The sequence below is a fragment of the Pantherophis guttatus genome, chromosome 2 (genome assembly GCF_059756535.1).
Source record: "Pantherophis guttatus breed Tessera chromosome 2, ASM5975653v1, whole genome shotgun sequence".
NCBI lineage: Eukaryota > Metazoa > Chordata > Lepidosauria > Squamata > Colubridae > Pantherophis > Pantherophis guttatus.
The window spans coordinates 50701200-50717270 of record NC_142064.1 but is presented as its reverse complement, the minus strand read 5'-3'; the positions used below and the strand labels follow the sequence as shown (position 1 = coordinate 50717270).

At 35.7% G+C, this 16071-nt stretch overlaps 1 protein-coding gene across 13 annotated transcripts in view; it reads right to left on the bottom strand.

The window, feature by feature from the left end:
- Positions 1-254: 254 nt before the first annotated feature.
- The window catches only part of APC (APC regulator of Wnt signaling pathway), an 88463-nt gene continuing 72646 nt past the window's right edge, over positions 255-16071 (bottom strand). For all 13 annotated transcript variants that reach the window (XM_034432757.3, XM_034432758.3, XM_087885981.1 and 10 more), the window contains 6 exons: positions 15428-15523; positions 13918-14057; positions 13152-13229; positions 11938-12054; positions 10427-10641; positions 255-9921 (listed from right to left, as the gene is read on the bottom strand). In XM_034432757.3, coding sequence (XP_034288648.2) covers positions 3378-9921; positions 10427-10641; positions 11938-12054; positions 13152-13229; positions 13918-14057; positions 15428-15523 — 7190 coding nt within the window. In that variant the 3' untranslated portion in view covers positions 255-3377. The remainder of the gene's footprint in view (positions 9922-10426; positions 10642-11937; positions 12055-13151; positions 13230-13917; positions 14058-15427; positions 15524-16071) is intronic.

Below are 16071 nucleotides of genomic sequence, written 5' to 3'. Positions count from 1 at the left end.
TAAGCTAGATTCCAATTTCAGCAGGGCATTTGATATACAGCTCCTTCTTATATGTAAAATAATGGAGGGCTTGATATAACAAATTAGAATACTGATTTTTTTTATCTTGTAATGCATGGTGAATTCATTCATATTTTCTTCTGTATGTTTATATATTTGATATATTGGAACTGAAAGTGCTTCATGTAAACAAAAACAGACACAATAATACATGCACATTTTCTGGAACATTTTGTTAAAAAGATGCACTTTGGTTTGTCAAATAATTTGTTTATTTCAGTGTGAGAATTAAATTACAAAAGAAAAGCTCTTGTCTTATACATCAACTCACAAATAATCAAGGAAGTGGAGAAAATTAGTACAATTCTCATTAGCAAAACTGCAGAAAGCAGAAAAGCTTTAAAAGAATGTCAACTTTTTAAAAAAATGTTGCCTTAATTTCTTGACTTGGTTCTATCCGTACTGCACGGCACATCACTTTTACAAGTTAGTGATTAATTTCAGTAGAAGCAAAATAGCAGTAATCAGCAAGTACAAATATGACAACATTAGTGACCTCCAGATGCTAAATTAAAGTTTAATAGTCAGCAAAGACAGGGGTACATGATGGGCTTTTCCCGTTATGTTTTCCTATTGTCTTTATACAACAAGTGATTTAAAGATAAATTGAGATGAACCATACTGTGTACTGATCCTGTTTATTGATCCACATAAGATGCCTCACAAAAAGTACATTGAAACATATACATTAATCCATCACAAAGATTATATATATGATAAGCAGGCCTTGTGTTCACATAAGATATTCTACCAATATGGTATGCCAATAAATATGCCCTGTTAAAAGGCAAAAAGTACAAGAAATAAATATGTATAATCTTTTTGACGGAGAATCAGTAATGGGGAGTTATATCTATTCTTTTGTCATACTTTGGGGGAGACACCTTGAATTTAAATTAATTATTTTTGTGGTCTTAGTAATGTTAGGATTAGTATTATTGGGCTAATTGCCTACCTATGTGTGTGCATTTCTTTTTTCTTTTTTAAAACAAATGGAATAGAGGCTGGAAAATTAAAAACCAAGCCTGCATCATAAGATAAAATTATGCAATACTAAACCAACTTACTGTTACAAGGCCTAGATTGCTGTCTCCTCTTCCAGCAAGGCCATGACTTTAGAAGCTCTTGTTTCTGTTTTAGGCCAAGCCACAGTAGATAACCTGATACTCTTTAGGTACTTTGGACTTCAGTCCTGGTTACTATGGTCAATGGCAAATGACTGCAGGAGCCTAAGAAAAATCCCTAGAATGCCTACCATGGGCTAGTTTATCATGATGTCGAGGCCTAGACAAATTGCAATTAATCTCAACTATCCTTAATATAAAAATACTTTAAATTATTAGTTTACAACATTGCCTTTTTTTTTTTTTTGCTAACAGTAACAGCAATAACAATTTAAGATTTTATGCAGTGTTTTAAAGTTGGGCACTGTAAAACCTTAAATTGTTTCTCTAACTTTTCTTTTTTTCCCACATTTTTATCATAAGTGTAAGAAGAGAAAATATAAGGAAGTAAGTAGAAGGAATACTTGTGACCATTTCTCACGTTATCAAGTTTACTGTTTTGTCTGAATTTGGCCATCAATCAGTTGAAAATGCATACTAACTGTTGCTGTCACTCTAGCTTAATGTAGAGGTTATTATCTGGTCTGAAAAAGTAAAACTGGTACTAGAAGAGTAGTTGTATCATCCATACATTTTAAAGCATTGATTTGATTTACAGATTAAACTGGATTATCTGAGAGCATCTGTAAACAAATATTGAACTTGTCAAATAATCATGAATAGGATTGTAATGATGAAAACCTGCCTGAGATACACATTTAACTTGTTACTATTGTTTTAATTAACAATGTGCACACACATGTTGCTATTTCTGTATAGAGGCACTTAGTAGAGTACTTCTGTTGTAAACAGTCCACGGAAGGTCTCTAAAGTAAAATATATGTAAATACCAAGTTGGTGTCCAGAGCAATTTAATATACAAATCTTATTTTCTATAAGACACTAAAATTTAGTACATTAGTTTCTAGTGCATTAACCAAATGAAAAAAATTATTTTAAACAACTTTCATTCTCAATACTTATTATGTTGTATTTGTATATTGAAAGCACTCTAGGCTGTGCAATAGGAAATTTATGCCTTTGGGCATGTATGGAAGTACTTCTTTTAGCCTCTTTTCTGTACTGGAGGAACCAACAAACATTTCAGCTGAAAACACTAATGCTATATCCTAAAGCTGCAGCTGATACATATAAACAGCTATTAGAAATTGGAAGAAAACCAGTGTGCGACTGTATTAGGCAGTGGATATAACGCAGACCCATTCAAATTTGTAAGAATGTTTCCACTGACTTCAGTAGAATAATTATTGTTCCCAACACGCTTTTTGAGGAAATGCATAATACGAAAAGGATTTCTTAAACATATTAAAATTAAACATTGATTGTTATGTACTGCAAAAGTAACACACAACAAAATGTACATACAGCAATAATTTATTCTGTCATTTAGTTTTGTTGAGACTTCTTCACCTGTGCCTCATTAATAAAAGAGCAGCCATCTTACCTCAAATACCAGAATATACAACAAGTTACAGCATAGCAAAAATCCTACCTACTGTCAGTTAAAATCTAGTTCTGGTAAAATAATTTTGTTCAAGGTTTACACATACACAGATGTCCTTTTTTTCTTTTTTTCTTTTTTGCAGAGCACAAAAACCAAAATGTATTCATCTCACTATAACTATCTATGCACATTATGGTGACCACAGAAATGTTAATTATCATTTCAGAAAATGAACCATCAGTTCTATCCATGCAGGAATAAAAAGGCTTGTTCAGCAGAAACCATATTACTGTGAATTTCACAGCCACATGATTAATTAAAAGGTTAGTGGCTTCACAAATACTAAGGTGGAGGTTTTTTTGGCATAAATACCAATTTTTCCCTGAAGTTATTTAGCCATTTTGCAACTCTAGAAGTGAGTGATATATTAATAGAATTATTTATTTTAATCTGTTTTTCATCTTTCTAAATTCCCCCAACCCATCAAAACAATTATAAAGGTATGGGATGTTAATTAAATATATGTAAAATATACTGTACAAATATAATTATTTTAGCAATTTTATTGCTAAATTATCAATTGGGAATCCCTCAAATATTAGTGAAGACAAAGAATATTATATATGGCTTCCAGAACAAGAACCCTCTACAAGAATCAAACCTATTTACAAAAAAAAGAGGGGCTAACCACAATTTTGCTGCTTTATTTTTTAAAAATTCACATAAATCAATACATTGTTAATTTCCCATTAAACAGAAGTCACCAGATAAGACCCTGAATGGCGCTTAGGGCTTTGTGCACCACTCGAATCTGTACTTTCAGTTTTTGAGTCTCGTTTTTTTGTACTGTTATTTACTGGTGTTGGTATCTGCGATGGTCGAACAGAACTGTTATCTACACTACTTTTTCTGGGGCTTGGATTATAGTTAAAAGGCGTCACACGTGCTGCAACAGCACCACTTGGTGAGCTGTGTTTACTTGAGCTGCTAGAACTAAATGGTGTGCGCTCAGTCAGAGTGTTTTCACTAGTCTCTGGGGCAGCTGTAGAGCTGCTTAGAACAATTTTAGTTTCAGTTCCTTTCTTGTCTGGACCATCAGATTGGATAAATGAATTCAATCGGGTTTCTAAACCCATGGTGCGAATAGGGACATTTCCATTTCCGGTATTTTGTTTTCCATTAAGATCTTTTGAATCTTTGCTATTTATACTACTTTTCTCTGAACCACTGTCAATAATGGGGGGAGTATTTCCTGTTGGAGATTTTCCAGACCTTGGATTATTAATAGGACAGTCCTCAATCCTCACCCATACATCCTCTGTTTTAGAGACCGCAGGGGCCATCTGATAAATTAGAGTTTTTGAATCAGCACCATTGGTGGGACTAGGTGAGATATTCTGAGGAGGACTTGTCATTATTTGAGGAATTTCATTTTCCTTTATTTTTCTCCAAGTCCCTTTGGTTGGTGCTTGATTTTCTTTACCTTGTTTGAGTCCAGAAAAAGAAGTTACATGCTGCTTTTCATCTTCACTTTTTGCCTTTTCACTAGATTCTGAAGAAGCTGAAAGAATTGAGGAAGAACTTCCTGTCCTTCGCCAAGTACTTACACGAGGAAGTGATGAAGAATGTTTACTGTGTTCACGCTTCCATGTTCCTGATCTGTTAATTGGCAATCTGGATGGACTCTCAGAATGAGATCGAGTTATGTCATGCCGTTTTGTTGGCCTCCCATCATTGTATTCTAAAGATGGACTCAGGTTGGGAGGTAATTTTCTCCAACCACTGGCTTGGATGGCTGAGTGAGCAGATAAAGACATGTCAGGAAGCGATGGACTTAAAACTGGAGTCTGTGTTTGGGACTGGGTTGGAGAGTCTGGTCTAGAAGGTGACAAAGATTCAAAGGAGACAGACTCTTCTAATTTCCTTCTTAAAGTAGGACTTGGGGTTTCTTTAATAAAAGTTGACTGACGTACTAAAACAGGTCTCTCTGATCGGTCAGATTCACTCCCACTTGATTTGGCTGATGGCATTCTAGATAACTCAGTCTTTTTATTTGATCCACTGATATTAGAATTTTGATTTAATCCTTTTGAGGCAGATTCACTTCTAGGAATTCCACTAGTACTTTTAGGCAATCCTGTTTGTTTTGCTACGGTTTGCTGGTTCATTTGTCTGCCTGGTGATGTATATGCCATTCTTCCTGAACCTGATGACTTATTGGAAGCTGTACTTGGTGATGCTGTTCTTGGCAGCTGGGAAAGCTTATTGGGAGGACTTATGCCATTTCTACCTGGTGAAATTGAGTTCCTGCCAGGAGACTGCAGAGGCCTACTTAATGGTTGTTGTTGTGGTCTAGAAGGTGTAGAATCTCTAGATCCTGATCTAGAAGGTCCTTTACTTGAAATGCCCTGTTGAGATGGCTGTCTAGATATAGGGCTTGGGTCAGATTTCATAGGTGGTTTGACAACTCTTGGAGAGCTAGTAGAACTTTGGCTTTCATTAGGACTTTTGGATGCTGTATTCTTTAGTTGTGGTCCTTTTTTAGAAACTGGACTTGTACTTGAAGAACTATTTCGAACTCCAGGAATATGAATCATTGTTCTTCCTCGGGAAATAGAGGGCATATTTGTTTGCAAAGGCTGTTTCAAATGACTTGTAAGTTCAGAATTAGAACGAGCTTTACCTGTAATCATGCTTTTATAAACTTTCTTTCCTCCTTTAATTCCTTTATTTTCACAGTCATTTTTCTTATTTTCCAGTGTACTCTTCTCTCCTGGTTTAATAATTCTTGGACCCTTATTAGAAGTAAAAGGTTTTTCTTCTTGATCTGGTGTAAGATGAAATGGTGATCCTAAGGAAATTCCTGATTTTAATGAAAGGATTGAATCTGAATCTGATGAAGCTTGTCTAGATAGTGATGCTGCTGCAGCAGCTTGATGTAAACAGCTAACTATAGAATTTGCACCTTCTTGGATAGCTTTCCAGTCAAAGTTCTCTGAATCGGGTGAGAAACCATTCTCTGAATCAGGCCTTTGTATATCTTTCAAATCTAATGTGAGATCTTCTGCTAAAATGCCTCCCATGTTTCTAGCACTAAGTTTTTCACTATCCCCCTTTGACCTTGATGGCTTTTTCTTTTTAGGCATGGCTGAACTAATACATTCCTGCAAAAGATCATCTTCTGAATCAATACTAAGAGAACTAAGGGAACTGTTCCTTGAAAAGCATACAGGTGTATCTTCCACATGAAACGATTTAGGAGCATATCCAGAAACTGGTGCTCTAGTTGATTCAATGTGTTTCTCAGGTGGTTCTATTTGTTCTACAGGTTCATTTTCTTTGCTATTGTTGTTTTCCTGATCAATATCACTGAGAGAACTGAGAGAGGAATTACGAGAGAAACAAACAGGTGTATTTTCTATTGCAAAATTTTGTGTTTTTTCCTCCGTAGACGTAATGTCTTTGGCTGATGGACAAAAAGGTGTCTGGTTTTGCCCCAAAGGTTTGGGTTGATTTCTTCCAGTTGAAGAATGCTTTTGGCCAGCTTGTGGTCCAGTGACTGATTGCTGATTTGAAATATATTCTGTATTGGAGTTGGCTTCAATTTCATTGTTTTTCCCCTTTCTCAGCTCTGCCTTTTCTTTTGAAAGATCTACATCATCATCAAATTCCAAGGAACTCAAGGAGTCATTTCGAGAAAAACAATATGGGGTTCCTTCAATTGGAGTGTAGTGGTGGGGAGAATCAAATGCAAAGCTTCCTCTTGTACGCTCTTCATTATTTGGAAGTTTATCATTTGAATTATTTTCAAGAGTCTGCTTCTTTGTCTCTTTATTATCATTTCTTTCATTACTAAAATTATTTTTTGATTCTACATTTTTTCTTAAGCGTGCTCTGTACTCATTGCTTTGTGGCATAGGCTTTACTGGTGATGTTGGTTTCTTTTTCTCTATTTCTAGTTGATTTTTAGTATTTATTGAGGATGATGTAGATACTAGCTGGATCTGATCCATTATCTTTTTCACTCTGAAAGGTTTGTGACTTTTCCCTTTTGGCATAGCAGAATTAATACATTCTGCAAGAATATCATCACCTTCTTCTGTTTTGTCATCATTCAACCCAACAGTAGAGCTGCTTTTTCCCCTTTGAGCATCTTCCGTATTTCTTCCTTCTGTGGGAATTGTATCCCTCTTTTCAATTTCAGCTGATTCTATTCCTGAAACAGCAATCCCTGGACTGGCCAGCTCATTTGGAGGTGATTCTATTGTTAGATCACTCAGAGATGTAGCTGTTGAAAAATTTATTGGTGTTCCCTCAACACAATAAACACGTGGCATGTCATCACCAGGGGTAAATGTAACATGCTTTTGGGAATGTAATCTGCTCTGAGAAGGAAGAAGTTTATATACAGGCAAATGGCTTGGTTTTCTGGCTACAGGTGGAGGTATTTTAGAAGCAGTTACCTGCGAAGGCTTTTTGGCTTTACGTGAAGACTTAGTTGGCATAGCAGAAATAATACACTCCTCCAATATTTCAATATCATCTTCATCTGAATCATCTAGAATATCTTTCTCTATTTCAGTGGATTCTTTTGTATCTTTTTCTATGTTATCCTTTGTATCATTTGATTGTTCAAGTTCTGCTTCGTTTACATTATCATTTTCATGCACAGGAGGCATTATTCTCAATTCTACATCTTTCTGTATAAATGGTTCATCAAGACTCAAAGCACTCAGACTTGATGAACAAGAAAATCCATCTGGTGTACTTTCTGTTGCAAAGTGTAACAAAGTGTCAGCATCTTGCATTACCTGCACCCTTTGAACAGCTGTATTTACAGTTGTTTGTCTTGGTCCAGATTCTCTCTTTTCAGTGTTGGATACTTTTGCTTTGGCTGCTTCTCTCTTTACTTGGGGCACTTGGGTAGGTGGTGGTGTTTTACTTCTGCTGGGTGGCATTGTCTGCCCAGGACTATCTGGAAGATCACTTGGGCTTATTATACCACTTATCATCCCACTACATGGCTCACTTTGAACAGAGCTAGCAATTGAACGGCTCTCAAAACTATCCAAGGAACTCACAGAGGTACATCTGCTAAACATGAGTGGAGTCTCCTGTACATAATGTTCTGGTGGGCTCTTGGGAGTCTGGGCACCACTTTTTGAAGGAGATTTGGCACCCGAAGAAAACTCAACAGCTTTATGTCTTGCTGAATCAGACGAAGATACAGTGGAAGTCTGAAGTCTATTTGATTTTGTTCTAAGATGCTGGGAAGCTAATGAGGTTTCATTAGTTGTTACTGCTGTTGACAGATTCCCACTGTTTTCTTTCATTCCAACTATCTTCAGAAAGTTATCAGCATCAGCTACCCGTGTGGAATGATCACGTCCTGTTTCATCTTCAGCTGATGATAAAGATGATAGAGAGCTACATCTTGAAAAACATATTGGTGTATCTTCTACACAGTAAGTTTGTATTGTTTCCTGGTTAATGGAAGATGCTTTGCAGGATGTAGGCTTCTGAGTATGATTAGCCCTATTCTGAGCAGAATTTGGATGAAGTTGGTTATGTTTTTTTGACGCAGCAGAAGATGACGTATTTCCACTGCTTGATGAAATATGATCTGTTTTAGTACTCTGTACCGATGGAGTTTTTGAAAATGAAAAAGATGGTTTCTGTGCAGGAGGAACCTCTGTTGAATATCGAAGACTGTAATCAATTGGCTGATCCACATGGTGCACCTCTTCATTGTATTTTATGCTGTAATTAGTTGGATGATCTTCTTCTTCATGCTGTTCCTCTTCAGAATAATGCTCACTATAATTTGTAGGTTTATCAGTCTCATAATCATCCACCTGACACAAGGACTGATTGACTTTGGGATTTATTCCATGATTACATCCTACTCGGTTTTGTTCTGAATTACTGGATTCTCTTGATCTGAAAGGAGATACACATTCTGGCTGTCCAAAAGCTGACTGATAACTTAGGTGTTTATTATCACCACTCTCAGGATATACAGGATATGCTCCACTTTGACTTCTGGATTGTCTTTGCTCATTCTGCTTTATTTCTTCTTCTATTACATGCTTAGGTCTTGCCCATCTTTCATTCTGAGATGGGCTCTGCCTTCCAGAATTCAACTGTTCATCAGAATATTTCAAACTATAGTTTATTGGAGTATCCAGTTCTCCATCATTGTCATCCATATGATTAGCACTGTGTATTTTATGAGCTAAATCAGCAGGATATTGTCCATAACTGCAAAATTTACTTTCTTCGTCTTCAGAATAAGATTCTATAGGCTTCATTTGTCCTCTTTTGCCATACCCATCACTGCTACTGACACTGTTTAAACTATCATTAGAAGCTCTTTTATACTCTACTTTTGAATATGGTACAGAACATGCCCTGTTCTCAGATTTTGGAAAGTTATAACTACTTGTGTGAGAGTGAGCAGTAGAAGTTCTTCTTAAAGCATTTCTGTCTTCTGACAAACTGTGAATTTCTGTTATGGATCCACTGCTTCTTTCATCTTGTGATATGTGCATATTTGCTGTTTCCTCCATTGCTTTTGAAATCTGAGTAGCAGCAGTAGAAATTTGCATTCCTATTCGTTTAGAAGAGTTGCCAGAATTTTCTGCTGTGGTATGGTAGCTGTTCAATCCCACTGCACGGTCCCTATCTAAACTCCGTTCTTTTTCAGAACGAGAATTCTCTGTATTTCCTCTGCTTGATGAGGAGGAGCCAGGCAATACTGTAGTATTTAAATATGGTGAAAGTACAGTCACATTTCCACTGTTAAAGTTTTCTGATCTGCACACTCCATCTTCATGGCGATTACCATCCAAAACATATTCACTGTAAAGATTCTGTTTATGTCTTTGCTTATTGCGGTGAGATGTTTTGGGACTTAAATTATCAATGTTGTCAAAAGTCTCAGATAATTGTTGAGCATCTAATTCTGCTTCCAGTGCTTTTTGCTTTCTGACATGAAGAGATGGCAAGCTTGAACCTGGAGACATAATATTAGCATCTTTGTATTTTGCAGGTCTGTTTGCCATTAAATTTCTTAGAGCTGCAGCACTCCCCATGGCTATCATTTTGTGCTTCGAATGTATGAGATTTTTGAGCATACTGACTGCTCCCAAGTCCCATAACGCTTCCTGGTCCTTTGCATTCCGTGCAGACAGGTTCCACAAGGTTCCACATGCATTACTGACTATTGTCAAACTGTGAGACTTCAAATGATGTAAGAGGGTTTGCAAGCAGTTATTCTCTCTCAGTATTTGCCTGGAATTGAGATGTAAGCATAAAAATTATCACATTAACACCACAAAAAAGCTCAAATATAGCAACTTGTTATTTTTCATAAATATAGCTTGTAAGCTCTGACTAACAAATCCTCTTAAAGAATTAATCAAAAATGTCAAAAGAGTTCTATGGCAACAATAGTTTCCAACAGATCACTTACTACGGCAAATATTCTCTATGCCAAGAAGATAGCCATGTAAATATCCCTAATTATTACATGCAGATATTATGCTGATAATGCTATTTCTGCACATATTCTGCACATGGAATAATTTTATTCTGGAAATATGAATCAAACACAGAAGGATGAAAAGGAAAGAGGCCTACTCAGCTGGTTCTGCTGAGACAGCGACTCCTCCTCTCCTTATAAGAGATTCATTATGTTAAGATCTGATTCCAGAGTTTGCCCCCCACCCGGAAATCATTCATAAAACATCTTTGACTGAATGGATAACTAAATAATGCAATAAAACAGTATTCTCACCTATGGTCCTCATTTGTAGCAATCAAGCTAGACACATTACGAAGAATTCCCCCTCCACTTTCAATGATGGCTAAAGTATTTGTTTGGCTTCGGTAAGTCAGTGTGCCAACCAAAAAGGCAAGAGCACCATCCACTGCACATATATCAGCTTTATTCTCAGTGCAATGTGCTGATAGATTCCATAAGGCACTCAATACACTTTTCAGCGTAGATTCCTGCAAAGAGTAAACATTACATTAGATTTCTTAGCTGTATAAAAAACATTAATACTTTATTTCAATGGGAAATATCTTAAGACAGTGGTTTTCAACCTTTGTTGCCTGGCAACCTAGCTGGGGGGAACCTGAAAGGGAAACTGGGCAACATGAGCGGTAGGCTGGTGCACATGCGTGCACAGCTCAACTCGTGCAAGTGGCAGGCCAGGGGCATGGGCATATACATGCACTCAACTGCAAGTTGAGCTGTGCAAATGTGTGTGCACCGGCCCACAGCCTGGCTGCGAATAGGTTATCAGTGGATAAGTGGATTAGTAGATAAGTTGGCCCTGCAGGATCAATAATTTTCTATGCCCCTCACAAGTGCTTGGCAGGCCTTCTCTTCCTCCTTCCATTTTTGCTCAAAATCACTGCCCTGTCCATGTAGCAACTTTTATCAGTGTATGGGTCTATCTCTATATGTGAGATATATCGCACGGGTACGTCTTGTGCGCCAGTTGCGCCCTTTCCTAGACCGGGATGCCCTTGCCATGGTCACTCATGCCCTTGTCACGTCTCAGCTAGACTACTGCAATGTCCTCTACATGGGGCTGCCCTTGAGATGCACCCGGAGACTACAGTTAGTACAGAATGCGGCTGCGCGGGTTGTTACAGGGGCTTCTCGATACTCCCGTGTGACACCTCTCCTGCGTGAGCTGCACTGGCTGCCTGTGGTTCTCCGGGTTTGTTTCAAGGTGCTGGTGCTAACCTATAAATCCCTACATGGCTTAGGCCCGGGGTATCTGCAGGATCATCTCCTGCCTTCCTCCCACCGTCCGGTGCGCTCGCACAGAGCGGGCCTCCTCAGGGTGCTGTCAGCCAGACAGTGTCGGCTGGCGGCCCCCAGGGGAGGGCATTCTCTGTTAGAGCGCCAACCCTTTGGAATGAGCTGCCCACCAGCCTCATGATAGCCCCGGATCTCCTCTCCTTCCACTGCGAATTAAAGACGTGGCTTTTTCGCCATATGGGCTGAATCCGTAGGGGGATTTTAAATATTTCATAATTTTAATTTGATTTTAATTAATTTTAAATTGATTTTAACTGTTTAACTGTTTATGTAATTCTCTGTCGTTTTTGTAAGCCGCCCTGAGTCCTACGGGAGAAGGGCGGCATATAAATTACATACATAAATAAATAAATAAATAAATAAATAAATAAATAAATAAATAAATAAATAAATAAATAAATGTATTATTCTTAAACGAGGAAATTTTTAAATATATTTAAATACTAAAAAACACTGATTTGCTACAGTACCTTTTTAACTTCCAAAGCACATTCCATCAGTGCTTTCACACTCCCAACCTCTCGTAGTGTCTTCTTACTATTCACATCTGCCCGCCAAGACAAATTTCTTAAAACACTTGCAATAACCTATAATATTGTCAATGAAATAATAGAAAAAATTAATATGCTTTAACTACCATGCATTTAATAGACTATTACTTGGTATGCTGAGAAATAGTTTATTACTCATTTTAATATGCTTGTTTATACAACAGTACCTTGGTACTCAACTGCTTTAAACTCATCAAATTTGGTACTCAATGCAATTTGACATGAAAATTTTGTCTCGGTACTCATCATTTGTTTGGTACTCAACGCACAAGCTAGAACTTCTCAGCGTTGGCTATCTTGTGACTCACTACACTATTTTTTTATAGGAAAAAATTGTTTGTTACTCTTTGTTTTTGGTATTCATTTTACCTCCCAGAACCAATTAACAATGAGTACTGAGGTACCTCTGTATATTGATTTTAAATAATTCAGTGCTTGAGACTTTGAGTCAGAAATGTAGAGCATGATCTTTTTTTAAATTTGTCATAAAAATTCTTGACAATAATAGACATGAGGTAAAATGGTATCTATAAATCTCTATCTCTATTTTTCTATCTATTTTTTTTACACTATTCATCTGTAAATGAAAGTATTCTAATACATTATTGTGAAATATGAAAACTTTTCCAATGTAATTATTTTAGCATAAAGTATTCAATATAAAAGAAAATATTTCTCAGGATAAGAAAATAAATTGCATCAATATAAAATCCTTAATATAGACAGTTTGCTTATAGCAAATTATCTTATTTGATGGACTTTCAGACATTATGAATTAGTTCAACTCAACATTCATTTAGAATTTCTTAAAAAATCAAATGTTGTAATAAAACAAAGGGCAAAAAACATTTAATGCTTGGTTTGTTCCATTAATCAATTTAATGACTGTGTAGCTCCTTAAAGTTGTCCCTGGTCATATCAATTGTTTTTTTTTCCTCAAAAGCAAATTCAGAAAAATTATGTCACTCAATATACTAATTGAAAAATTACAGAATAATAAAATAAAAAGGGAAAACTTTTGAAAAACCATAAGATCCAGATAGCAGATTACAGTATACAAAAGAAAGAAAAAAGAAATGTTGCATGAAAGTTATAAATATATAGAAACAGAATACCCGAGCAATGAAGTTTACCTGCTGCAAATCTTCACTTTCAGATTTTAACTGTGCTACTAAAGCTCTCATGCAACCCTTCATAGAACACAAAGTAGCCTATTTGAAAGAGAGAGAAATTTTATGAAACAGGTAATTAGATGTATGTTGGCAGTTGAGGATAAATTATCTAATGGATATTCAAAATAGAATTCTTTTCTCTATTTTTGCACTTAGTCCACTAACAGCTTCTCATAAAACTACAGTAATAAACAAATGAGAACGACAAACATAATAAGTTAGAAGCAGTTTTTTTCTAGGTTTAAGAGAACATCTTAGCTGAGAACCCCCAAATTTAATTGAGTACCAAAAGGGAGAAGATCCCCCCAAATAATGGGGGGGGGAGGAGAGAGGAGAGAATCTGAAATAAACATCTCAAAAAATCACAATAAAGCAAGCACACTTCCAAATATAAATTAAAATAATTCATGGATAAGCAAAAATAACACATATAATTATAGATCAACATTCATTGCATAGAACAAGAGTAAGAGCATAATCTTTTTATTAAAAAGACAATTTTAATTAATGCAGAGCTACATGAATAAGATGAAACAAAAAGAACTGGATCTTAGCTCATAATTAGTTCACACAAGAAGAAAACTGCTGATGATACGATTCAGATGGCACCTAGATTCAGAGTTTACAACAAGACTTAAAATAGCAAGAATCAATCTGTACAACAGCATCTATTACAATAAACATCTATTACAATAAACAGAAATAAATCCAAAGAGATTAAACCTACCTTATTGGCTACATCTCCAAAAGTTAAATTTGTCAGAGCCATTCCAGCATATCGTCTTAATGTGACACTATAATGGTCATTAGTAAGCCCATACATTTCACAATCTACCTGTAGCAATTCTGCAATGGCTTGTAAACCCCCTATTAAAATAATTGAAAGATTTGTTAGAAATATTTTGGTAAATATTTCTATTTTGGAGAATAAATATTGGCATATTTATTCTCCAAAATTCCTTTCTTAAAAGCGTTAATACATAAAAAGAAAGAAAAAACAAAAATTATTATTATGGCTTTATTGTATACAAGATAAATAAAACTAATCACTCTTGGAAAGAGCACATTCTTAGCTTTATAATCCTGGATTAGAGATATATGGTCAGTTTCTATTTATTGATTTAATGGAAACTCTAATGAATATTATTTTGTAGGGTTTGATGATTTATTTAAAATTTAGAATGAATTAATGTCTTGTATGCTCTAAATTTCAAATTTTATTGAATGTTCCAAATTTTCCTGTACGCCCCAAACTCCAAATTTTATCTTTTTAAGCCACCAGGAGTCATTGAGTGTGAGTTGGGCGACTATATAAATTTTCATTCATTCATACATATGTAAAATGTAAATATGAAGCAAGGGAATTGGGCTATGAACAAGTTCAGTGGCTGTTCTGGAAATTCCTGCTGGTTATTGATGTATGCATGTACAACCTTTGGGCTGAAACTGACAGTGAAGCAAGATAATTTAATAATTAAGTAAGTAAGTAAGTATATATAAATAAAATAATAGATAATATAACAGTTGAATTAAATTGGTAGAAGAGCCTCTATGTGTGTAGGTGTCTATCTCTGCAAGTGTAGGTATATTTGTATGACCTCTGTGTTGGCATAATTCTAATATAGATTTTGGAATCTTTCTTTTGGCTAGCTTCCTTTATTTTATGGATAACATGAAAAACACCAGATGGAGCTATTCAAAACTGGATCCTAAAAAACTCTGAGAATTCAGTTATTTTTCCTTCTAAATACTAACTAAAGTTATCAAGTTGCATTTCTTGCTTTTTTAAAATAAAATCATCATTTAGCTTCATTTTGAGTCTTTTTCTAATACCATAGTAATTAAATTACTAACTTAAATTACTCCTGCATTTTATATTTTTAAACGTGGAAACTCAAAACAATTGCACTTTTTCTTTTTTTGGTGCATGTGTCAGAGCAAACTGAAACTGCCAGAGCACCAGATACATTCTGATTTATATTTCTCCCCTTATGGGTGTTTTACTGTACTGTCAGTATTTCCCCATTTTCACTAGTATGTTTTCACATAATAAGGAATTTTAAAAAGTGTATTCAATACTCCGAATAAACCTAATAACAACATTGATTTAATGTGGATTTGGAAACAATCAATTAACTTATATATCTGCTCCCTGCAAAAGAATGCCCTAACCTCCTTCTAACAACTGTATATTAAGGACAAAGTTTTACTTTTCTGCAATGTCATTTTTTTCTTACCAAGTTCATTCATTGCATGCCTATGCTCTTCATCAAATGAAAGCTTCATTAAAACACATACTGCAGGACAGATCTGATGGTCAACTGGAGCTGGCACTATGTCAGAACAAAAAAAATCATTTTCATTTAATGTATCAGTTGAAGAATGCAACAAAACCTTTTAAGTTACACTGTTAAACAATTTATTAAACAAATGCAGTCAAACAGATATACTTCTCTAAGCATTTGCAATGGAAAAAAAATTGAAGTCTGCCAGTTTTGCATCAGAAAGAATAACCAATCAGTTATAGCACTTCCAAAGTTGCTGTCAATGAACGTGATTCCTATTGCCAAAGGTCAACAGGGCCTGGCACTCATAATCACATCCATGTAACTTCAATTTACAAGTAGTCAACTTACAACTATTCATTTGGTGACTGTTTGAAATTACAATGGCACCGAAAAAAGGGATTAAAGACAGTTTTTCACACTTATGACTGTTGCAGCATCCTTGTTATGTGATAAAAAAACAGACACCTGGCAACTGGCTAATATTTATGATGGTTAAAGGATCATATGATCACCTTTTGTGACATTTTGACAAGCAAAGTCAATGGGGAAGCCAGATTCACTTAACAACCGTGTTACCAAGTTAGCAACTGTAA